This window comes from Micromys minutus (genome assembly GCF_963924665.1).
Source record: "Micromys minutus genome assembly, chromosome: 22".
NCBI classification, from domain to species: domain Eukaryota; kingdom Metazoa; phylum Chordata; class Mammalia; order Rodentia; family Muridae; genus Micromys; species Micromys minutus.
In genome coordinates this window covers 17,056,525-17,081,779 of record NC_137957.1, presented here as the reverse complement: position 1 = coordinate 17,081,779, position 25,255 = coordinate 17,056,525, and the positions used below count along the sequence as shown (strand labels likewise).

Here is a 25,255-nt window from a genome sequence, read left to right as displayed (position 1 = left end):
CTTGGAAATTAGACTCTTAGTCAGAAAATGTTGACTTTGAACCTGACCACACAGATTCTCAGCATAGACGTTAGGAGTAGGTGCTGGTCACCAGTTTAATGTGCCTACCCGAGAATTCTGTGGTGTCACAAATTTGCTGCAGAAACAGGTGTTATTTTCCGGTGTTTCCTTTTTGTCTATTATTTAATTTTCAACATTTATTCTGGGAGTGGTACATGTGGACGTCGGAGGACAACTTATAGGTCTTAGTTTTCTCCCACCATTCAGGTACCAGAGATCAAACTCAGGTCAGCAAGCTTGAGAGAGAGCATCTGGGCCTACCCAGCCATCTGGTCAGCCCCCACCCCACCCCCGCCCCTTCACCTGATGCTTTTTCTTCTACCTGGGCCTGTGGTCCTAGGAAAAGCTCCTCTCCCTCCAGCATTTAGTGGGTAAATTATAATGAATTGTAACTACATGTCTGGGTTCTGGAAAGCCAGGAGCCATTGTCCCAACGATTCTTTATTTAAGATACAAAACGCGAGGGACAGGACAGAGACTTTCTCAATGGCTCAGCTGATCTGAGAGCCCAAAATCTTGGATTCAGTCCTAAAACACAGCACTGCCTCCACATCTGACACCAAGGCCCCGGTCCCAACCCAAGGTCACTTACAGTTTTTCATAATGACTGTTTAACAAGCTATGCCAAGGAACACTTTGGTATGGCTGCCACTTCAGAGCAGGAGAGCACTGGTCCACAGGCATCCCATTTTGTCCCTCTCTGTCACAGTCCTGCACCTCGATGCTCTGAGTCATAGTTGTCACTGTGAAAACAAACAGGTGAGTTAGGTTACTCTTACCAGGCTGGTCCTCTACGACTCACAGAGAGCTCCTGGTGCAGGGGAGCAGGTTGTGTGTGAAGCAGAATGACTAAGGAGCTACTGGATGTTGGTGACAAGAGGGGTGGGTGTTGCTGGCCTGGATCTACACCCTCTAGTCAGGATATGTTGGTCAGCGATCTCTAAGAAAGGGGAGTGGACGCCTATGGCATTGTACTTCCTACATAGTCCCTCAACACTTCCTGTGTATCTGGTCCTAATGAAGTCTATTATGCCCAGCCCCAGGGGTGTTCAGTCAAAATCTAGCATTAAGCACTTGTTTCGATCTAGAGTGGCCGTGTGTCCTAATCCAGTGCAAGCACAGCAGATCTCAGACTTTAGGTAACCAAGTAAACAAGGTGCTTTCTCTTTCCCATATGGTTTGAACCTGTGAGATACGTTCTGAAGAGCACCTGGGCACAGAAGAGAAAGCCTGTCTGGATGTCCCCACTGAGCAGGTGGGGACACCAAAGCTGACATCTGGTCCTGATGTAACTTGTTTCCAATCCTAAACTTTTTCGTCATATGAACCAACAGATGCAGTTGGTTTTATGTTTGTTTGTTAGTTTGTTCATTAATTTTAGGCATCTTGATGGTTTTGGTTTTCAGTTTTACTAATTTCAACCAACCTCCTAATTTGGAATGCATCTTGGTAGCACCAAGATTCTGTGGCTCCCGAAGATATCAAACATGCACATTGGAGAAAAATGTAGATTCTTCAAACTGGTTCTAGAAAAAACTCAGTATCTGCATGTAGAGGAAACTAGATCCTTCTCACCCCATACAAAAATCATCTCCAAGTGGATCAAAGACCTTATATTCTAACATTGCTAGAGGGAAAGCAAAGCAATCCTCGATAAGGACTTTCTGGATAGGACGCCAGCAGCTCAGAAAAGGTCAGCAATCACCAATAGGACCTCATGGAGTTCAGCGGCTTCCGAATAGCAAAGGAAACAGTTTGAGTGACGAGAGAGCTCACGGAATGGAGGAAAATCTTTGCTAGATGTACTCTGACCTGCAGCAGGATTGGCAGGGCCACCTCTATGTAAACACTGGGGGCTACGCAGCCACAAAAGCATCTCCTGTGGGAGGACCTAATTGAAGACTGACTGAAAGGCCAGCAACTCCGAAGGAGGACATGATTGAAGACTGCCTGAGAGACCAAGGATTGCTGGTGCAGACAATGCCAGCCAATCAGGAACTGCTGTTTAGAAGAGCTGCATTCTTGAGACCAATGGGGTGCAGGTTGAGGGGATTAAAGGAGCTTAAAGCAGTGTTCAGGGAATTTGCTGCAACCTCACCTCCAACCCCCAAGGACAGGTAGGGTCAGGTGTCCAGGTGTCCAGGGCACAGGCAACACTAACAAAGAGTTAATATCAAGTACACACACAGAACCCAAGAAATCAAACAAGAAAACTAACAACTCAATGTAAAAATTGGTCTAGGAAACTGAATAGATAATTTGTGAAAGAAGAAATACGAATGGCCAATAACTATATTTTAAAATGTTTGTTTGATTATAAGTGCTTTGCTTGAATTTATGTGTGTGTGTGTGTGTGTGTGTGTGTGTGTGATGTGTGCTCTTTGTGCACATGGAGGTCAGAAGAGGACATGAGATTCCCTGGAACTGGAGTTACAGATGGTTGTGAGCCATATGTGGGTCCCAAGTCCTCTAAAAGAGTAACATGTGCTCCTAACATTTAAGCCATCTCTCCAAACAAATATTTTTTTTAAAGTATTCAGCATCCTTAGCCATAAGGGAAATGAAAATTGAAAGGACTTTTGATCCTGTCTTACCCCAGTTAGAATGGCTCTTCGCAAGAAGAGAACACATGACAACAACCCTAGAAAGTTCACAGAGAAGGGGACACTTATTGCCTGTTGGTGAGCATGTCTGCTAGTGCAGCCAGCGTGGAAATCAGCCTGGAGTCTCAAAACACTAGAAAGAGAATACAGTAGGAGCCCATAGAACTATCCCTAGGCATGTTCCCCAAGAGCTCTATGTCCTATACAGGGACAACTGCACATCACTGATTATTTTTCCTCTGGATCACAATAGCCAGGAAGTGAAATCAGCCTGGCTATTCATCTGCTGGAATATGGAAAATAAAATGTAATCTCTAATAGAATTCTATCCAGCTGTAAAGAAAAGGGAAATGGGTGGGGCTGGAATATAACATAATATCATATACACAGACACACAATGATATACAGACACACAATCATATACATACACATATACAGTGAGTTAACCCAGGTTCAGAAAGACAAATATCACAAGTTTGCTTTCATACAAAGAATCTATTTCTAACTTATATGTGTGTGTGCACACGTGCATGAATGTATGTGTGTTGCAGGGGATATTGAGAAGGGAGCTATGAGAGAGAGAGAAAGAAGCTTTGAGGGATGCTGGTAGAACAAAAGCAGGAGACAGATGCTGGGGGTGAAAAAGTTAAGAGGGTGGAGCAAAGAGGTGAATGAGAGGGGTGAGAGCCAATCAAAACTATAAATGTGTAAAAAGGTTGTAAAGAAATCTGGTCCTTGGCTAATTTTCAAAGCTCTGAGAAGGTGTCTGGAGAGACAGCTTAGTGGTTATAAGTGTATACTTCTCCAGAGAACCTTGGCTGGGTTCTCAGCACCCACATCAGGAAGTTCACAACCATCTGTAATCAGGGGATCCCTGTAGGCACCTGCACTCATGAGTACATACCCACACAGAGATGCACACATGCACACACCTATACACAATTAAAAACAAAATCTAAAAAGGAAACAAACAGTTTGAACAGAGGTAACTTGTACAAATCGTGCGTTGGAAATCTTAGTGATGGGGGTGGGCCAAGGAGACTGGAGACCTCCAAAACAATGCTGGTAATAGCACCTGCTATTGATTCCCCACCAAAAGGATCTGGCAAGACCTGTTTCTAAAGATACCACATACTCTGGTCACAGGACATAGAGAAATAAACCAGAGCCAGGCTGGAAGTTTCCTCTCTGTTGCTTAGCCCACAAAGAGACACTGTCGGGGGAAAAATTGATATCAACACTCTTGTTCAGAGAAATCCACCAACCAGCCAGGCAAGATGCACCCCTTCTGCAATGGGGACAAGTCTGTTAGGGGGTAGACAACCACTTTTCTGATTGATTTTGAGGCCTGTTCCTTAGGAGGGAATTCGTGCTCCTGGTATTATAGACCTAGTAAAAGCCTATGATTGAGGATGTTGTAGGCCCTAGTAGGAAGGCTACTACTGTTATTTTGCTAAATGGGTGTGATATGTCCATCAAATTGCCTTCTATATAATCATCTTTATGTCCGTTGGGTGGTGATGCCAACTTTGGCCAAAAAAGTTTCTTTCTGTAGTGGTCAGTAGTCGTAAGTGCAGAGCCACATACATAGTCACGTGACTGTTGCCTGCTCAGCCATAAATGGGATATCTACATCATCTTCCCCAAGGCTCAGGGAACACTACAGAAGAGAGGAAAGAATGCAAAAGCCAGAGGATGGGATAGAATATTGTGAAACCTTGCATTCGTGGCATGACATGACCATTGCTCTCTTGAGCTCATAGCAATTGTGAGTATCTGCACAAGAGTGGGCCCATCAGCATCACCATAGAATGGGATGCAGCCTACAAAAACGTATATGGTTGAGTGGTTGATAGGAAAGGGTGGGACACTTTCTTCAGTGGTGTAGCCATTGGTATGATGCCCATGTCTTGCAAATAGCATGAATGAAAACTATCAAAAATAAGAGCTGGTTTGCAAGAAGGGGATGGGGGACAGCCATCTTGCCTGACACTTTGGTAAGACCCGGTCTGGGCTGTTAGTAGTCACACAGAAGCAGGACATTAGCTATAGAATATGCTGCACGCTGTAGCTTGAGGGACATGAGAGGAAGGGTCTGTGTTTTCTTCTGCCTATCCAATTTTCATTTCTTATATTTCCATTAAAAAGGAGTCACTTCAAGTTGCTCCGCATCTCAAATGTCACAGAAAATGTACTTTCTTAGGATAACAGAAATATCGCCTAACAGACATGTGAGTTTTGGTTTGTTGACATCTCATCAGAGAACACAAACAGGGTGAGGTGGTTTGAATAAGTTTGGCCCAGGGAGTGGCATTATTAGGAGGTGTGGCCTTGTTGGAGGACGCGTGTCATAGTGGGGGTGGGCTTTGAGACCCTCATCCTAGCTCTCTGGAAGACATTCTTCTTCCTGGCTGCCCTGGATCTGCCCTCCTTCTTCTGTCCCATGCCTGCCTGGATGCTGCCATGCTTCCTGCCATGATAATGGACTGAACCTCTGAAACTGCATGCCAGCTCCAAATGTTTGCCTTTAAAAGAGTTGCTTGCATGGTGACATCTCTTCACAGCAATAGGAACCTTCACTAGGACACAAGGTGATGCTAGAACTCCTCATGCCAACCTCATACCCCCAAATGCCATATAGCATTAAAACCCAAAAGCAAAGCCCACCGACGTTTATCCATCCATCCATCCATCTAAGCCTGATCTGGGCTCTATATTGCACCTCTGCTCCTAAAGGAGAGACCAGGAAAATTGTACTGCTCTCCAAGTTTCAGTTTCCTCATTGTCAACTGGAAACACCACGTGTTCCCTCCTGTGGGAGCACCACTGGCTTCCTCCTGTGTCGCCGCCAAGGAGACAAAACGTAGCCACGAGGGAGACATCCTAAGATAGGGGTGCATCCTAAGATAGGGGTCGAGTTTCTCCCGTGAGAAATGGCACAGACTAGGGCTGAGGCTGTGGTTCTCAAACTCCTGGGTACCCGGACGCTGCTGGGAACCACGAAGAGTTGAGAATGGGGGCTCACAGACCGTGAGCATTTAAACATAATGGTCTAAGGTATTGCTAATGTCTGCTATTCCAGAGAAGCCTTGGGAAGTACTGAACTTGAAGTGAATGTATCTGCTGTGCTGGCTGGAGGCCAACTAACTTGGCCTTCTACTTGCTCACAGGTGGTAACAGGGACAGTGTACTCGGATGCAGCTGAAGGACAGCTCTGGTCCTTTAGCTCTATCCTCCAGCCCTCACGGGGGTGGGGAAGGGGGTGGAGCATGCCAGAAATTCAGCGCCAATGACACTGGAGTTACCATTGAAGATAAAGTCATTTTCTTTCCTTCCGCATGAAAATGGTAAAGGTATCCATCCTAGTGGCCAAACTGGGATGCTTTAGTTCCAGCTTCCCAGGAAGTTGCTAAGTGGCTGATGAGGTCCTGAAGCCACTCACTCAAATAGAGTTTTTTAAAGTGTATTTGACATGGAGCACACATTTTTTTTTTTTAACTTCTCTATAAGTCTACTGATCAGCCTTCCAGGACACACACACACACACACACACACACACACACACAGGCACCTTCCAATAACCACTTCTGTCCTGCAATCTGACAGCACGGAGATGAAATGAGAGAGAGAAGGGTGTTGCCCAGTAGTGAGAGGGCTCATGAACAAGGTGCAGAGCTCCGTCCATCTCCAGTGCCAGCATCAGAAAGAAGGAAGCGGGCAGGAAAGAGGGAGCGTGAGGGACATGATATAATGTAGTAACATAGGTGTTGGCATCTTTTACCTGCCGTTATGCCCATGAGATTTTTTTTATTATTGCTACATTATCATTGCCTTTTATTGCTGCAAATGGTGGTCCTCCATTTGGTTTGCTTTCATTACCATGTCAAACCCGGTTGAGGAAAACCTGGGTGCAAACTTCCCTCTTCCCTGCAGGTACTCTGAAGACCTCTAGAGAAAATGGAGCATGCCAAGGGCAGATTACCCAACACTGCTGGAGAAAGTCCTTGGCTTCTGTCTGAATGCCTTTCAAAATACCCTGTGTATACCTGCTTTAAACACTCTCAGGTGGATCAGACAGAAGATGATCCTTGTTTGATAATGAAGAGAAGTCATGGTCAGAGTCCCCAGCCACTAGAGAGATGAAACGGCCACATCTCCACTCTGTGACATGCTCAGTGTGACCCCTCTCGCTGTGCACCCAACTGTGATCCTGTCCCGAGGGCTGAAAACCCTTTTATCTTCGATGATCAAAATACAGAAGAGTCAAGGCTGAAGAGATAGTTTAGTGGCTTAAGAGCACTTGTTACTCTTTCAAAAGAGCTGATTTTTGTTTACACAGCACCCACAAGGTAGCTTAAAATCACCTATAACTTCAGGTCTAGGATATCCAACATCCTCTTATGACCTCCAAAGGCATCAAACACACACATGGCATACATACATACATATATACATACATACATTCATACATACATACATACATACATTCATACATACATACATGCAGGCAAAACACTTTGTACATATAAAATTGTGTGTGTGTGTGTGTGTGTGTGAGAGAGAGAGAGAGAGAGAGAGAGAGAGAGAGAGAGAGAGAGAGAGAAAGGGTCCCAGGAGGACAGGCAAACAGGGGGGTCAGGAGCCAGAGAACAGGAGTCTACAACAATATATATCCCTTCCACCCCTGTGGAATATTCTAGATCTGTTCACACCAACACAGTAATTCCATGTCTCAAACTCCACAAAGGGTTCGTGGAAGCCTTGCCCAGTGTGTACTGCTGGGGGAAGGTCATCAGCTGTGATGACTAGTCTTTGCTGTAGAGCTGTTGAGATTCAGTATTACCATGGAAACATACCTCTGCAGGTATCTGTAAGAACATTTCTGGAAATGCTCAACTGAGCAGGGAAGAGTCATCCTATATGTGCACTGCAGGAACCTGTATGTGCACGGCAGGGTCCTATAGCCTGCGATCCGTGGCTGAATAAAAAGGGGAGAAGTGGGGAGCAGGGTTACACCCAGCATTCATTTTGCTCTGCTTTCTGACCATGAACAATACATGACTGGAAGCCTTAGACTGGTGCCACCCTGCTTCCCCATAGTGACAGAGGACACCGCAAACTGTGAGCCAAAATAAACTTTCTCATAGTGACAGAGGACACCACAAACTGTGAGCCAAATTAAACTGCTTTGGCTTCCACTAAATTGCTTTTGTTGGGTATTTGGAAGCTATGTGAGAATAGAACTAATATATTGCAAAATCTTATGGGTTGACTTAGAATATCTTCATTCATTAAAGAAAAAATATGCAGTCCGACTCCTGATAAGACTAACAGTCTTTTCTGCCCATTATCAAGTGCTGTAAGGGCCCTTGGTCTCTGTAGTACCAAACAGCAGATCTCCACCAGAAAATATATACCAAACCCACAATCACTACGCATCTCAATTAGCTAAGCCTTTTATGGTTTTTGTTTGTTTGAGGGCTTTTGGGTCCAGAAAATTGCTTCTTTCTAGTTCTCAAGCTGTTATCTGGAGCCAGTTCCCTTTGGCCAGCTTTTCAGTGATCTTTACAGTGGACTTTAAACAAGGGACCCAGGTGCCTGCTGGGACAGTTCTGTTGTTCATGGTGAGAAGTCAATGCCCTTCTAAGGGAGCAGCAGAAAACCATCCTAAGATGAACTTAACTCTGGAATGGCCAAGGCTGATTGAGAAGCATTGTGACCCTTTGAGGAACCTCTTGGAAGATCTGAGTGGCTTGTTGTATGTCACCCAAACTTCTGGGGCATCCTCAAGGAGAGTGGGTGGAGGGTTCCCTTGGCTCCTTGGAATTGTGACCAGTGCTTATGTTCTAGCTGCGCATCGAACCCTGAAGACACTAGGGTAGCCTTGGATGGCAAGGCAGAGGTTCTACACCCAAAGCAAGGATTTAGTTAGCATCCTGTGCTGCAGTGGAGGGAGAGAGCTGACTATGGATGCTCATAGATCAAGGAGACAGGAAAGGAGGCAGTAAGAGCGTCAAAGCTCAACTCAAACATGACTGATATCCATGCTGATCTAACATGAACGCTCTATGAGATAACCACATTTGGGACTTGGCTAAGAGGGTGATGTCATTGTCCTTAGCCACAAACAACAAAGCCACATACACACGTGCCCATGCCTGAAACTAGTGCTCTCTAGAAGAGTCCTCAGGGTTAATTAGTTGAGTCAAAGGCAGTAACCCCAGCTCCTTTCAGAACATCCGTGGTGAGAGTTTGGGAACAGGAATAGGAAGAGGAACCCCTGGAGGCCTCACAAAACCAACTCCTGGAGACAGAACATGGGATTTATACATGGATTTGGGACACGAGTCACACGGCATACATTTAAATGTTCAGAGTAGCAAGCAGAATCCACCTGGAGTATTATCCCTTCTCCTAAAAATTCCAGCAGTCCAGTTTTGGATACCAAACGAACAAGCTATTCCCAAGTCCCATCTCTTTAGCTCAAAACAAATGTGCAACATGTTATATAAGACACATGTGGATATACACATCACACATGTACACTTGAACACAATAAAGTCACAAAGGGTCGTGGGCAACAAGGAAACAGGCGTCCAAAAGGCTCCTGAAAGCTCTGTATGTCCCACATCCCCAGGCTTGGAGCCTGTCCTTCCGAGACCTGTTTCTCCTGAAATAGAAAGCATTTTACCTGCACAGGAGAGGGAGAGACAGAGCTCTGGGTGTCCCCGGGGGCACCTGCATGACTGAGCTGCACGAAAGATTCATCAACAGGGGTGGACACAGTCCCCAAGCCCATTGTTGGTCTTCTATGAGAGGGAACAAAGCTGTGTGGAACTGCGGAGAGGCAGGTCAAAAAAAAGCCTTCCCACGACAGCCAAGGCTTTCATGCCTTGACTTTGTCACAAAGCCACACTTGCTCACTTGGTCTGAAGTGGGGGGCCCATGCGCAGCAGTCCCACGGGTCTTCTTGTATCTGGGAGTGCTTTCTCTTCTTTGTCGGGGGTAATGAGGCTCTAACGTGGAGAAGCAGAAAGGTGAGTTAGCGTCTTTGCTTGTTGATGCATAAAAAACTGAATTTTCCAGACCTTTGCTCTCTGACTCCCTGAGTCTAATTCCAGTTCGTTTAAGTTTCTGGGGCACTGCTAGTGTCCATCCGTTGCCCACCTATCTATCTATCTATCTATCTATCTATCTATCTATCTATCTATCTATTTTTATATCATAACCAATGGAAGATCCATCTGCCTGAAAGATAAACTGGCAATAGGTTCAAAGCAGAGGAGACTCGAACTGAACATGCAGGTGTGCGCTTTTCATCTGTGAGTTCTCCTCGACTGGAACTTGATCACATTCACAGATGGCCCTGGCCCAGAGAAGAGGGATAGAGGTCAGAAAGAGGAGAGAAGGGTTAAAAATTGATAGAGAGAGAGAGAGAGAGAGAGAGAGAGAGAGAGAGAGAGAGAGAGAGAGAGAGAGAGAGAGAGAGAGAGAACCTTGGCTGACAGTTATCTAAGACCTAACTCAAACTGCCCTGACGCCCTCTGCTGGAGGCAGTGTAAGCAAGCTGTGCTTCATCCCCAGGCCATCTGGAGTTGTTATACATATTCCTGACATTTTGTTGGGTGAGGACCTTGAATCTAAGCCAGGAACATAGGTCCTCATAGGGCCCTTTGTACGTCTCCACACTGCCACCTGCTGGACAGGCTGCTGCGGTCCCTCTGGCGCTCCAGCTGCGGATGCTGAGGTGGTTTCATAACTATCACATCCCTTACCCAGGAACGTGGCACAAAGGCTGCTGATGGTAAGAGCAACTCATCCCCAGATGGGAGGGTCCGGTTTGGTGCCAAGAGGTGGCAGGGTGACTGGACTCCGGGTAGCCGTTCTGAAAGCTGCTGTGGGTTTGGCCGGACATGCTCTGGGGTGGATGCTCAGGCAGTGGCCCGGGCATCGTGGTGGAGTGGAGGAAGGCAGCTGAGATTCTCCCTGTAGTAGGCCTTGGGGTCCGGCAGCGTGTACCTGAAGGGAAGACAGAGCAACGGGTGCACCTCCTTCTCACCACCCAGGTTTGAGTTAACCGTGCAAGGGGCTATGTGGATGGACTCACCTTTGACCTGCGGAGGAGAGCGTGGGTCGGATGCAGAGTAGGGTGGGGTGTCAGGGAGCTGCCGTTGCCTGGGGATTAGAGATATTGCTTTTCCTTTTGCTCTGTTTTGTGTCCTGTTTTAGTCACTGGCGGGAAGCAACCCTCCGTGTGAAGCAACCCCAGGGGCAGGGAGCTAAACTCAAACTGCACCTTCACCTTTTCTTTTCACCTCTCCAGGTCCTTTCCCCACTCCCCACGGCCCCCACCAAAATAGAAATCATTACCACACCCTCTTCAGAGAATTGGGGAAATGCTCCCAAAGCCTGAGCTGCAATTGCTCCAAACTTAGGTTCAGTGGACTGGTCAATGCTATCACTGAAGGGGCTTCCATCCATGTAAGTGTGGGAAGTTACTCAAGGGTTCCCGAAAGGAACATCATAAGAGGAGATAAAGGTATGCTTTCATCTGTCACTATTTGGGGGCTTGGAGGAGGGAGGAGTTCGCTGAGGAGGGAAGGGGAAATGGGGGGGGCTTGGAGGAGTGAGGAGTTCGCTGAGGAGGGAAGGGGAAATGGAGAGACAGTGGGGTATGAAAATGTCATTATGGGGCTGGAGAGATGGCTCAGCGGTTAAGAGCACCAACTGCTCTTCCAGAGGTCCTGAGTTCAATTCCCAGCAACCACATGGTGGCTCACAACCATCTGTAATGGGATCTGATGCCCTCTTCTGTTGTGTCTGAAGAGAGGGACAGTGTGTTCACATACATAAAGAAAATAAATAAATCTTAAAAAAAAAAAAAAGGTTTAAAAAAAAAGAAAGAAAGAAAATGTCATTATGGTGTCCATCAAGCTGTATGCCAAGTTTAAAAAGTAATTTTTAAATAGAAAAGTTTTAAAAGTTTTTATCCTCACATTGGTGCCTTAAAATTTATTCTGCCCTCTATTAACAAAGAAGAGAGAATGTGGATTCATCTTTATCAGTGTAAAGAAACGCAAAGGTATGAATGCTAAGATGTGGAGAGTACCTGAGGCTAGACCGCCACAGACAGCATTTCAGTGGCATACAGAGATTGGATGACAGGACTGAGTTAACAGTGACCGCCCGGGTCTGGCAGAGAGGGCATCGAGACTTAGCAGGGAGAGCATCCATCAAACAAGGCTCAGGACACTAAAGTCCCCACTCGCTTCCACTTTAGGAGAACGGAAACAGGACTAGGCTGTGGGTAGAAGGAACAGCTAGACCCTTGGGTGAATTCATCACTCTGAAGCTGAAAAGGTTTGTTTTCTGAGGAAACAGAGCCAGGAAGGCTGCAGTGCAGGTGACCAGGAACGACTCAGCCTACTGAGATGAGATCACAAATCTAATTACTGACGCTGGGGACAGACCTCTGTGGTGGAGAGCTTGCTTAGCATGTGCTAGGTGCCGAGTTCAGTCTCCAGCACTGAGAGAGAGAGAGAAATCTCAGTGCTGAGCTGTAAGGCCCTTCCTCAGCTTCTTCTATATCCATCTAAGCAAATTTAGCACAAGTGAGAAACTGGAGTGTTACTCCCAAGGAACAGTGAGTGTGCTCTGAATAAGGAGGGGGCAGTTCTTTTACTAATATATGATGAAGAGATTATTTGTGTATTTTGAGAGAGCGATGTGAGTGTGTAGGCCAGAAGAAAGGGTCAGATTCTTTGGAGCTGGGGTTCAGGGAGTTGGCAGGCTCCCAGATGTTGTTCATGGAGCTTGTGTCCTCAAATGGGCACTGGGCATCTCTCCTGCCTCCCCTCCCCATTCTTGTCATCTTAATCGGAAATGAAGAGTGAGTCACGATCACTCAGTGAACGTGACAGTCTGCACACAGAACTGATACAGATCGATGAAGCGGTGGATGCTGACAGGAAGCCTGTGGCACTAAAGCCAGAGCAGCCAACCATGTAAGGAATTCGGAGGAATGCCCAGCAGCTCTCCTGCCTAGGAAATGCATCATCAGCTCCTGCCAGACTTGACCTTCCTGCCAGTGAAGACCTTAAGCTGTGGAGGGCGTAACTCCCCAAAGATGCTAGGAAATGGACAGAATCGACAGGATTCTGGAGAGATGTTAGACTTTGAGCAGCTAATACTGGCTCTAGCTTTTGCAACAGGTGGTTTTTTTTAAAGTTCAAGAGATTCTTAGCAGCTGACCAAAAAAAAAAAAAAAAAAAAAAAAAAAGTACGAATTTGCATCCTAATTTCCTTGCTTTTGGACATACGATCTGCCTTTGTCCTTCGGAGGATTAGTGGAGAAACTCAGTCTTCTGGAGGTTGTGAGCTATGCAAAGCAAGTGGAGACCAAAGAAGTTCTTTACCCCCCAGTGGCTGAGGTCATATTGCGTGCTCCTGACTGGGTGCTCCTGACTCCAAGAGACACCACAGGCAGGACCCACACGCAGCAACGCACGACTGTCCTTTGACTATCCTGATAAGACCAGCTACAGTTCAGCAGCCAGGTTCCCGTTCCCATCCCGTGACTCCCATGTGCTCACACTCACACCCAGCTGCACCTCTCCGAAACCCCACAGTGAGCTGGGCTCAGCATCGCACCGCTCCGGAGCCGGAGCCTCGGCGATATGAAGGATTAAACGTGTGTGAGTTCATATAGGAGGGCTGTCATCACCACCACGTCTGAAGCGGCGGTCTTCTCCCGGCCCTCACTTTCTACTTATTTTACCCTCCTCTGATGTGTCTTCAGCTCAATAAGGGGCTCCAGACCACCTGCCATTGTCTCTCTGTTCCCACTGGAGAGACACTAACAATTGTGGCATGTCAAGACTGAGGAAAGCAAATGGCTTGCTCCAAGAGCCAACAACAAGGAAATGCACAGTCTGAGGAGAATCCCAAATCCACACTGAAGCCTATAAGGAGTTGCTCTGCCTTTTATTACCTTCAAATGCATCACCAATCCTGGAGAGGGGTGGGAAACCGGGTGCCCTGCCAGGACAGATGGCTCTTGGCCCTTGGAGAACTCTTGACAAGGGATCCATGTGCTTCAATCATGGTGGTACCTCATCCCCAACTACATCCATTGTCCCCTGATGTCTGTCGTCCCAGATGCAGAAAGTGCTCTGACTGTCCCTGTTCCACCACAAAGCCGAGACTGATGACATTACCCAGCACTCCCCAGGTTGCTATCTGGAGAGCCACACTACACCAGAGCTTTCCTCCCATGCTGTGGGCAACTCCATTGGCTTTTACAAATCCTCTTAGGATGGGGAAGCTTGTTTTAGCCTAGGTTTTCTCTCTGGGCTTCCTCGGGCTTCACTAGTTTGGACCCAGGAATTAAATGGGTCAGTGAATTCGTAGGGCTGTTAATGAGCTCTTCCCACAGAACTACACATAGCCCCTCACCCACCCCCACAAATTCAAGGTAAAATGGTTCAGCACCATGTGGTAGGGGATACAGAAATGTAGCTCCTTATTCATCCAAGTCCTAACTAAAACCTAGAATGCCTGCTGCTTAAGCCGAAACTCTAGACAGAAAGAAAATAAAACCAGGTGCCAACTCCTTTGTGACCTATGTGTCCCCACCCTCATGACGTCTCCTCTACTATGAAGTTCCCACACATTCTCATGTAACCAAAGCTATATTAGGTATACAGAATAACATTTTGCCCTATAGTTGATGGTGCCCCCATAATATAATATTAATATAATATTACCTAGAAATTTTATATCCATCTGTGGTGCTGTAGTTTTGTTTTGTTTTGTTTTTGTTTTTGTTTTTGTTTTTGTTTTTGTTTTTGTTTTTTTTTTAGAAAGGGTCTTACTATGTAAGCCTGGCTGGCCTAGAACTCACTATGTCACTGAGGCTGCCCCTTGAAGTCACAGAGATCCACCTGTCTCTGCCTTCTGAGTGCTGGGTGCATCATGTGTGTGCTTGGTACCCAAAGAGGTAAGAGGAGAGCATCAGGGTTGTGCTACCGTACAAATGGTTGTGAACCATCAGGTGGATGATGGGGGAGGGGTTAAACGTGGTTCCTCTGCAAAAGTCAGTGTTCCTAACTCCTGAGGCAATTCTCCAGCCCTTTCTTAATGGCCCTTAATCAAAGAGCAATTTAGTAGAAGAGGAAATAACTCAGGACTGTGGTAAGCACGGATCTGAAATTCCTCTCTGCCCAAGCCAAAAAAAAAAAAAAAAAGTAAAAGCTATTGAGTTAAATACCACCACAAACCTGCATAAAGAGACCAGTATTCTAAAATACTCAAAGCATAAGGTATAGTACTTTTGTACTGTAAAGTGAAAAAGTTTGTATTAATATCATGATCATTAAACCAGCTCACTACCCCTGAGCCTGTTTCTCTTTGCTCTTGCTTAGATGTAACTGTCTCACTTACCCACCCCGCCTGCACGTAAGCACGTTTCATCAAGCAGTAACAAGCTCTCTGATCATGGGACTCCAGCAATCTCTGTAAAGCCATGGCTTGGATCTTTCAAGTCATACTTTTCAACAGATCATTGTCAATACCTTTAATGTATTTCCCCGGTTTTGTGTCCTTCCAGAACATTCCTCGAAATAGCGATCAGTCTAAAAGCCATGGGTAGAAGAAAGGATGCATGTGGTACCACTAGACAAGGTTTAATCCCGGCTTTGTATCTGAGCACCACTGAATAACTGTAGACCTCAGCCACCTCCGCTAAGAGCCGTAGAAATAAGTGTATAGTATCAGAAACATAATTGTGTGTAGAACACTACTGCCCGGTGCTAGTAGATACAGGACAACACCCATTTTCTTGTCTCCCTCACTTAGAGCCTGCCCCTTCAACCTGCTCCCAAAGATACAGAGTGGATTCTCTTGGGAAAACCAGGCCTGAGTCTTAATAGCAGTGGCTAAGGTTGTGTGGGTGGATACCGATGGGCCTACAAAAAGGACCATGATTGTCATGGACACATCTCAGTGGCCCTCGGACACAACCTGACTTTCCACATAAGAAGGTGGTCCCCTGAGTTAGGTTTCTGTTTCTATCCTTCACCCCAAACAGCTGTTATGTTCTCATTTAAATTCCAAATTTAAAATACTTATCTCACAGGAAGAGGCAATGGAAGAGGAGTGACCAGACCCTAAGAAGAGAGTTGGGGAACACTCTTTTGGGATGACCGGTGATACAGCAGTCCAGCAGAGCAAGAGAAATAACTCAGTGTTCAATGACACACTAGAGCAGCCATGCTTGATGATAAATAACTACATATTTCAAAATAATAGAGAGGAATTTGAATGTTCCCACCATAAATAATAGTAAATATTTGAGCGGGTAAGTCTAATAATTACCTCGACTTGATTTGATCGTGGCACATTTTATACAGTTAGTGTTCTGTCACCGCTCCCCATAAGTCCATACAATTATGATTCCATTTAAAACATGCATCTTTAAATGTTCTAGCCAGATTTATCAGGGAAAATTAGAAAAGACAGCATTAATACGAAAAACAAAAGCTCTCCCTAGACCCTTCAGAGAAAAAAAGGGGTGAAAAGAAATGCCATGAACACTGAGTGGCCATAAATGTGATGACTCGGACCAACAACTCCTTAGGGGAGCCGATGGAAAAGCTGCCAAGACGCACCCACGCACGCACGCACCCACGCATTACGCACGCATGCGCACACGCACGCATGTACGCACGCACCCATGCACTACGCACACAAGCATGCACGCTAGCGCTCCTGGGCATTTGCTAATGCAGTTTGTTTTGTTGATGTTCTTGTTTGAAATGACTGTGTTGTCCAAGCTTGTGACGGCCTTCGAGCTTGTGACACTCCTGTCTCTACCTGGCACGTAGACAGGTGCACGTCACTGTACCAGACTAGAAGTAATGCGGGTAGTCCTGAATCTACCCACACACTTCCATTCAGATAATTAAAGAAGAGGGAGAATTTCCTAATTGCTTAGAAGAGGCTATAATTATTCCAGTTGCAAATTGGAGCAACTGCCATACAATTTGGTGTAAGAAAGGAAAAGTGGGGATTCAGGTCCTCATGAACATAGGTACAAGTTCTCAGCAGGCCGGGTGGTGGAGCGCGCCCTTAATCCCGGCACTCAAGGTAGAACCAGGCAGATCTCCGCGAGTTGCAGACCAGCCAGACCTACCTGGCAAGTTACAGGCTGCCCAAAAATGTTTACAAGTCACAGCTAACAAGATTCTTAGGTCCAGAATACTCTTTTGGTTTTCTAAAAACCTAAATTTAAAAAAAAATTAAAGAAACCCTAAATTTTAAGAATAGGCATAGATTTAAAGGGTAATTTATCACAAAAAAAATGAATAAATGGGAAAGAAACACACAAAATCATGCCTAGCATCATTACCCATTAGGCAAACGTAACCAAAACACAATGAACCGCTACAAACTTGTTAGGATGGCTACATTTTGTTAGGATGGCTACATTTCTTTTAAATGGATGATTCTGACAATGAAGAGAAGAAACTGGAGAACTGATAGATCGTAGTGGTGATATAAACAAGTATGATAATAAGAGAACATCTGGCAATCTTTATAGTCGGATTTGCATTTACAACAATATGGCCAAGCAGTCTTTAGGCTACATATTTACTCTAAAGAAACGTACATTCTTGGTTACACAAAACCTAACAGGATGGACTAGAGAGATTGCTCAGTGGGTAAGAAGACTTTCCCACACACAGGAGGACTGAGTTTGGATCCCTAGCATCCATTCGGAAAGGGATGTGTAGACTTTCCGCGCACCTGTAACCCATACACTATGTGGGGCCAGAGTGGGAGGGCAGCCGTTGGTAGAAGCCAGATTAGCTCTAGACTCAGAGAGGCCATGTCTCAAAAGAATAAGGCAGAGGCGGAGAGCGGCAAAGCAGGATGCTGCTCTGGTCTATGCATGAACACACATGCGCACAACAATAAATAAACAAAAATTTGTGTGCAAAAATGAATACAAGATAGTATTCATAACTGGTAAAAAGTGTAACTAGTCCAAATGTCTTTGAGTTTGGGAGTGGCTAAACCATGGTGTAAGCATTTCGAGGAGTCTTTCTCAGGGGAAAAACAGAAATGAGCTAATGACCAACGGCATTCTAACTGGAAGACAACAGATTCAGACAGCATCCTATGGCTTCGTTTATTCGACATTCTGGGGAAAATGTAGAATTGTAGAGACGGAGAAGTCAGTGGTTACCAGGGTTTAGGGGGACTGTTCTATATTATAACTATAGTAGTCCTCTATGAGATTATCAAAACTTAGACGTGTATCCAAATAGTGTTGTTGAGACCTGAAGAGATGGCTCCGTGGCAAAGAGCACTTACTTCTGCCCCACAAGACCAAAGGCAGTTCTTATCACCCACCTTGTGTGGTTCATAACCCAGCCCAGTGAGCCAGTGCTTTCTTCTGGCCTCTGAAGGCACCTGCACACGCATGGCATATAGTCATGCAAGTACACACACACACACACACACACACACACACACACAAATACACACATTTATAGTTTTTGAAGTGTATTGAGTTTGCTATATGTAAGTTAAGAAAATAAAAAAAATATGAAGTAGCTACATCATTGTCAGAAAAAGAAATAACATGGACATAACTTTCTTCCAGAAAGTTAAGAAAACTCATACGCATTTTTCCAGACTTATCAAGGAAAAGAAAGATATCACTGGCTCCAAGAGTGACAGGAGGATCACAGTATAGATCCTACAGATGTTGGAACATAACAGGGAAGGGTTGGGAAAGTGGCTCTGCAGTTAAGAGCATGGGTTGTTGCAGAAGACCTGGGTTTGGTTCCCAGCACCCATATGGTGGCTCACAGCTGTCTATAACTCCACTGAGAAGGGATCCAATGCCCTCTTCTGGGTTCTGCAGATAACAGGGTTGCACATGGTGCACATAAATATACTGCTGTGTTTTATAAAACGATAGAGAGAAGGAATACGTTTTGGTGGATGTTTAGTCAGGTGTGGGGGATGCCTCTGTGGGGCCCATGCTAAGGCATCCCTTCCCCCGAAGGACCAGCCACACAACGGGTATTGTGTATGATAGAGTTTACTCAGGGCGTAGGGGGGGGGTTTGAGAGGGTAGTAAAGACAGAGAAAGGCAGCCATGAGTACCATGAGCATGTGGAGAAAGAGGGGGAGGAGAATGGGGAGAGGGGGTAAGGGGCGAGAAGACAGAGCGAGGAGCAAGAAGGCAAGAGTGCAAGAGAGAGAAGGGGACAAGCAGACCCTTTTATAGGGAGCCAGGCACACCTGGCTGTTGCCAGGCAACTGTGGGGCAGGGCTTAGACAAAAGGCCAACATATACACAAATACTCATGAACATAAAAATGATTAAAATATACAATAGGGAAATGTAAACAACTTATGTCATTGACCTCAACAACCTAGGTAAAATTAATAAATTTATTAAAAGCCACAAACAGCTAAGCTGGTACCTACTCATCAGTAACATGAACATCTCCCTGTCTATGAGAGATCCTGAACTTGTTTCAAAGGAAGGGATTTGGGAGAGAGAGAATAAACTCGATGAAAAGCACCAGGCCCAGGTAGCTTCACTGGTGAGATCTGCCCACGGTTTATAGAAGAAATAAGATTGATTTTACTCAATCTCTTGTTAAAAAACAAAACAAAACAAAAAGCAAATAAACAACAAAAAAGCAAGCAAAGGCAACACTCTCTAGATCATTCGATTACATCACAATTTTAAATACATCAAGTGCAGAGCGGGCTGCCATTACTGTGGAGAGCAGGGAGGGGGGCTTACTGTGGAGAGCAGGGAGAGGGGCTTACTGTGGAGAGCAGGGAGGGGGGCTTACTGTGGAGAGCGGAGAGGGGGGCTTACTGTGGAGAGCGGGCCGCCATTACTTACAAGGCTCCTAAATCAAAATCATTGCCCAAGAATTCTTCCAGCAGACTCGTATCCAGGGCTGGGTTCTCCAGAGTGCTACTGGCTCCCTGTGCTGCAAAGAAAAATGGAAAATCTTGAGGACCACAGTGTTTTAGAGTGGCTGCTGAAACCCAGACTTATAATGCATTTATTGGGAATGTAGTCTCTTTGCCATTTAAATACTTCCTCCAGAAATGTCTTCAGACCACCCTTCCCAGCAAGACTTCCTGGTATGGTTTCTATAAGAACAATCAGTTCTTGTGTTTTATTTTAGCCAATCCTCCTATGGCATGTTCTGATCATTTGGGATGGTAAGTTCTTTCCGCTGACTGTCTGAGGCTGGTGCAGTGCCCTGTTTAGCCCTGTAGCACTGGACGCTCGCTCGTCTTGTGCACTGTTGAAAACCCTCTTTTCCTTGCCCTCTTCCTCCTCTTCCTCCTCTTCCTCTCTTCTCCTTTAAGGAGAGGAACTGTGTCTTCCTTATTTTTTCACATTGACCCAAGGCATGGAAGGAAATAAGCAACAACATTATCATTTGTAAGCTAGATAGACAAATAATGAGTGGATGGATGGATGGATGAATGGATGGATGGATGAGTGGATGGATGGATGGATGGATGGATGGATGGATGAGTGGATGGATGGATGAGTGGATGGATGGAAGGATGGATGGATGGATGGATGAGTGGATGGATGGATGAGTGGATGGATGGAAGGATGGATGGATGGATGAGTGGATGAATGGATGGATGGGTGTATGGATGGATGGATGGATGATGGATGGATGAGTGGATGGATGGATGGGTGGATGGATGGATGGATGGATGGATGGATGGATGGGTGTATGTATGTATGTATGTATGTATGTATGGATGGATGGATGGATGGATGGATGATGGATGGATGGATGGATGGATGGATGGATGGATACATGACTTGCTGATTGGTTTGATAGACATAAGTTCGATATCTTCTTCACATTTGTGTTAGACCTCCTAGCATATCATGGTTCTGTCCTTCTTGACTTACAAAAAGAAAACACTTATTTTTTTTACTGATTTTAGGGAATATTATTAGAATTTTAAAAGACTATAAAATACAATGTAAATATATAATGAGGAAGGAAAAATATTTTGGGGGTTGGTGAAGTGGCTTAGCAGGTAAAAGGAGCTTTCTGTACAAGCCTGACCACGTGGGTTTGATCTCTGGAAAATACGGTGCAAGAGGGAACCCACTCCAAAATGTTGTCTTCCACCCTCCACACACATGTCCCCACACATACATACATCACACACACAATAACAGTAAATAAAATAAACACTTTTGCCAACAGTGAAAATGATTTTATACTTATGAATTCAAGAGAAAAAAAACTAATTATCACAAATGATCAGAACATCAAGCAGGAGGGCTGGCTAAAATCAAACATGAAAACTAATTTTTTTTACATAAATAAATAATACCAATTAACGCTCAGATGGATATAATGGGGAGATTTCATTGAAAATAACAAAAAAACCTAAAACACTTCAGCATATATTTAAGAACGCATTTTAATTTGTCTCTTATTTTAGCACACTAACTAATAAGTTTTATTATTCCATCTTTATACATAGTAATTATTACACCACAAATGTTTTTAACTAAAAGTCTCCACCCAAGGCCTTAGGGTGAGATTTAGATACATGGAGAAGCCTACATTGTTCTTTAGTGGACTCGGTATTACAAAGGTTTTAGTGGATGCCATTTTGAGCATCTGCCATGACACAATGACGCTTCTGAGACAACTCCTTTCCCAAAGCCAGGCTCAGCACGCAGTCTCCCCAGACAGAGCCAGGCAGAGTCGCAGGCTTGTAAGGGAAAGAAAACCTAGATAATAATCTAAATACTTTTGTTGCTTGCCCAAAGCCTGGTTCTGTGTTTCCCTCCTGCCTACTCTCCCTTTGTTCCAATTGCGTGTAAACTGTTGGACACGCACAAGAACCCACTTTTTAAAGGTGTCCGTGCCACTTAAATCAAATGCCCTCCACATTAGGATGTTTTGAAATTATTCTTTAAATTATTTCTTTCTAGTAGGTCATGGGGACACAGCCCAAAGGTAGAGGTAGGAGGAGCTCTGTGAGTTCAAGGCCAGCCTGGTCTCTACAGTGAGCTCCAGAATGACCAGGAACACAGAGAGAGACCCTGTCTCAAACAAATAAACAAACAAACAAGTATTTATTCTTTCAAGGTACAAACGTAATAAAATGACACAGAAGAAAGAAAGAACTGTACAAGTGGGCACACTGAAGGGGCACAAGATAAAGAAATATTGTTGTACTATCTGGAGTTTTGCTACCTGACATATTTTGGCATAGGTTTGCCAATGCTATGAAGGAAACACGTGGCTGAGTCTCTGTGGGGAGCAATCGAAATCTCTGCCAGCTTCAACATCAAATTCCAGATCAGTCAAGCATTGCTATGTGAAAATCAGATCCCAGAAAAAAACTGACTATAGTCATGGGTGAGTGTAGATGTCTGAATGTAGTTCTCAAGATCATAAAACAGACAGACAAGGCCTTTTGCCCATGACTTGAGAACCAAACACAATAAAGAAATACACGAATGAGCTTTTCTTTATAAATATAATAAGAACACAATCACCATTTTGTATAATGAACCCTGGTAATTTTAAATCGCCTTATCTGATTTGGAGGAGGAAAGAATTGTCAGTATTTAAAAGAATAAGTTAAAACCAATGGAGAAGTAATAAGAAAGCAAAGGAACTCACAAAATAGTCTTCTTCCAAATTCATGGATATTACCATTATACTACGTTTGCTTTTCTCTCTGTGTCTCTGTGTCTGTACTGGCTGGTTTTGTGTCAACTTAACACAAGCTAGAGTTATCACAGAGAACGGAGCCTCAGTTGGGGAAATGTCTCCATGAAATCCATCTGTAAGGCATTTTCTCAACTAGTGGTCAATGGGGGAGGGCCCAGTCCATTGTGGGTGGTGCCATCCCTGGACTGGTGGAGCTGGGTTCTATAAGAAAGCAGGCTGAGCAAGCCAGGGGAAGCCAGCCAGTGAGTGACATCCCTCCAGCTCCTGCTTCCTGACATGCTTGAGTTCCAGTCCTGACTTCCTTTGGTGATGAGCAGCAATGTGGAAGTGTAAGCTGAATAAACCCTTTCCTCCCAACTTGCTTCTTGGTCATGATATTTTGTGCAGGAATAGAAACCCTGACTAAGACACTCTCTCTCTCTCTCTCTCTCTCTCTCTCTCTCTCTCTCTCTCTCTCTCTCTCTCTCTCTCTCTCTTTCTCTCTCTCTGTGTGTGTGTGTGTGTGTGTGTGTGTGTGTGTGTCTCACACACACACATACACACATGTACACATACACAGATACATACATTCACAGATACAAACTCTCTCTCACACACACATGCATTCTTCTCACAGACACACACTCTCTTATTCTCACATTCCTCTCTCACAAATATGTCATACACACACATATAAAGACATTTATCTTTAAAAGCCAAAGTAACAAAAATACATATACATATTCCTATATAATAATTTCACTAACACACATCTTATCAAATATTTTCACAACTACAATTCAATTGTGAGCAATTGAATTTGAACAATGTTTAACAATGATAAGGATTTTTAGTATGGCTTATGTTCCTATTCAAATTTTACCTATTATTCCTGTAATGTTACCTGTGGCAAATTTTCTTCTTGTCCAGTATCTAATCTGTTTCTCTAACCAGGACTTCTCAGATCTAATTTTTGAAAAAACTGACTAGTTGTTTTGTGAATTGATTGTGGGAAAATAATATAAGCAATAAAATTTGGAAGGCTGGAAGTTAAGAAAGAGATCCTAATGCTAATCGTCCATATCTCAGAGCCCATCGAAAGATTCCTCCTCTCACTCCTCCTTCTCTTCTCTTCCTCCTTCCCCCTCCTCCTCTCTCCTCTTCTTCCTCTCTCCTTCCTCCTCCACCTTCTCTGTCCTCCTTCTCCCTCCTCCTCCCCCTTCTTCCCCTCCTTTTCACTCTCTTCCCTCCTCCCCCTCCTCCTCCTCTTTTTCCCTCCTCCTTTCCTCCTTCATCCTCTTCTTTCTCCTCCCCCTCCTCAGACTTTTGTCACTATAATTAACTACCTGAGGCAAGGTAGCTTTATAAAGAAAGGTGGTTTGTTTAGTTCATAGTTTTAGAATTTAATTCAATGCTTGGCACTGGTGCCAAGTGCCACACTCAGCTCTGTAGTGGTTTTCTCATGGGAAAGGTACCAAGCAGCACTTTGCATCAAATGGTATGAGAAGGAGGCTCCACACTCCTGTCTCTAGGTCCGGTTTCCGTTCCTTTTCTTATCGAGTACCAAGAGATCCATCATGGGGGTCCCACCCTAATTACCTTAACTCAACTATCACTTTCTAGGTGCTTCATTTCTAAGTCCTATAGATGGATTAGCTCTCCAGATAGGCAATTCTATTAGCACATGAATTCAGAATAGCAAACCACAGCACTACTTGAACCTGAGACAGTTAGAAGGAATTAGTCCAACACATTAGTGATTTTAAAAAAAATTTTTTTTGGCCTTGAAAGAATTCTTTAAAACTGGTATTTCTCACAGCATAGAAAGAATTGTTTACATTCTACAGTCCCTATGGGTCTCATTGAGTTACTTTTATTGTATTAAGGTCAAGTAAAATTAATATAGTATATATAAAGTAAGATTTATTTATTAGCCAAATACTGTGGTCCACACCTAGAAGTCTCAGTGTATAGGCTGCAAAGGCAATAAGACTGTGTGTCTGAGGCCAGCCTGGGCCAGAGTGAAATGGACCTTAGGAAATAAATATTAATCTCATTAAAATGATCCTATCCCCTCATTTATTCTCTCTGTGAAGAGAGACAATAGCGTGATTACAACACTATTAACAGTGGCTTCCTTATAGTATTTAAGACAATTTTATTATTATTTAGAAATGGCTACTTTATACTTTGGAAAAATATGTTGTACAACTTTGCATCAAATGATATTTTTAAAACAATGTTAAATCCAACTTTCCAGAATTCACAAAAATAAAGACAAAGTCTAAAATTACTCATAGCCTTGGGATAAATAGGAAACTGTCCACTTGTTCTTACTAACAGACCCTGTATGTAACAGCACAAAGGCCAGGCATGGTGAGACTTAACTTTAGGCCTAGCACTCAGGAGGCAGAAGAGGGCAGAGTTTAAGGCCAGCTTGGTCTACACTGCAAGTTCCAGGCCAGCCAGGGCTACATACTGAGACCTGTCTTAAAATGATAGATGGATAGAGAGAGATAGAGAGATGGTAGACAGACAGAGAATGGCAGACAGATAGATGATAGATAGATAGATAGATAGATAGATAGATAGATAGATAGATGATTGATAGATAGATGATAGATAGATAGATAGACAGACAGACAGATAGATGATAGATAGATAGATAGATGATTGATAGATAGATAGATAGATAGATAGATGATTGATAGATAGATGATAGATAGATAGATAGATAGATGATTGATAGATAGATGATAGATAGATAGATAGACAGACAGACAGATAGATGATAGATAGATAGATAGATGATTGATAGATAGATAGATGATAGATAGATAG

At 44.3% G+C, this 25,255-nt stretch overlaps 1 protein-coding gene across 1 annotated transcript in view; it reads right to left on the bottom strand.

Moving 5' to 3' along the window:
• Positions 1 to 25,255, bottom strand: part of MYRFL (myelin regulatory factor like) — a gene marked incomplete at both ends in the record, with an annotated part of 113,330 nt that overhangs the window by 57,436 nt on the left and 30,639 nt on the right. The window contains 5 exons of the mRNA XM_080935346.1: positions 653 to 803; positions 9,588 to 9,679; positions 10,439 to 10,682; positions 10,771 to 10,838; positions 19,597 to 19,687. Coding sequence (XP_080791472.1) covers positions 653 to 803; positions 9,588 to 9,679; positions 10,439 to 10,682; positions 10,771 to 10,838; positions 19,597 to 19,687 — 646 coding nt within the window. The remainder of the gene's footprint in view (positions 1 to 652; positions 804 to 9,587; positions 9,680 to 10,438; positions 10,683 to 10,770; positions 10,839 to 19,596; positions 19,688 to 25,255) is intronic.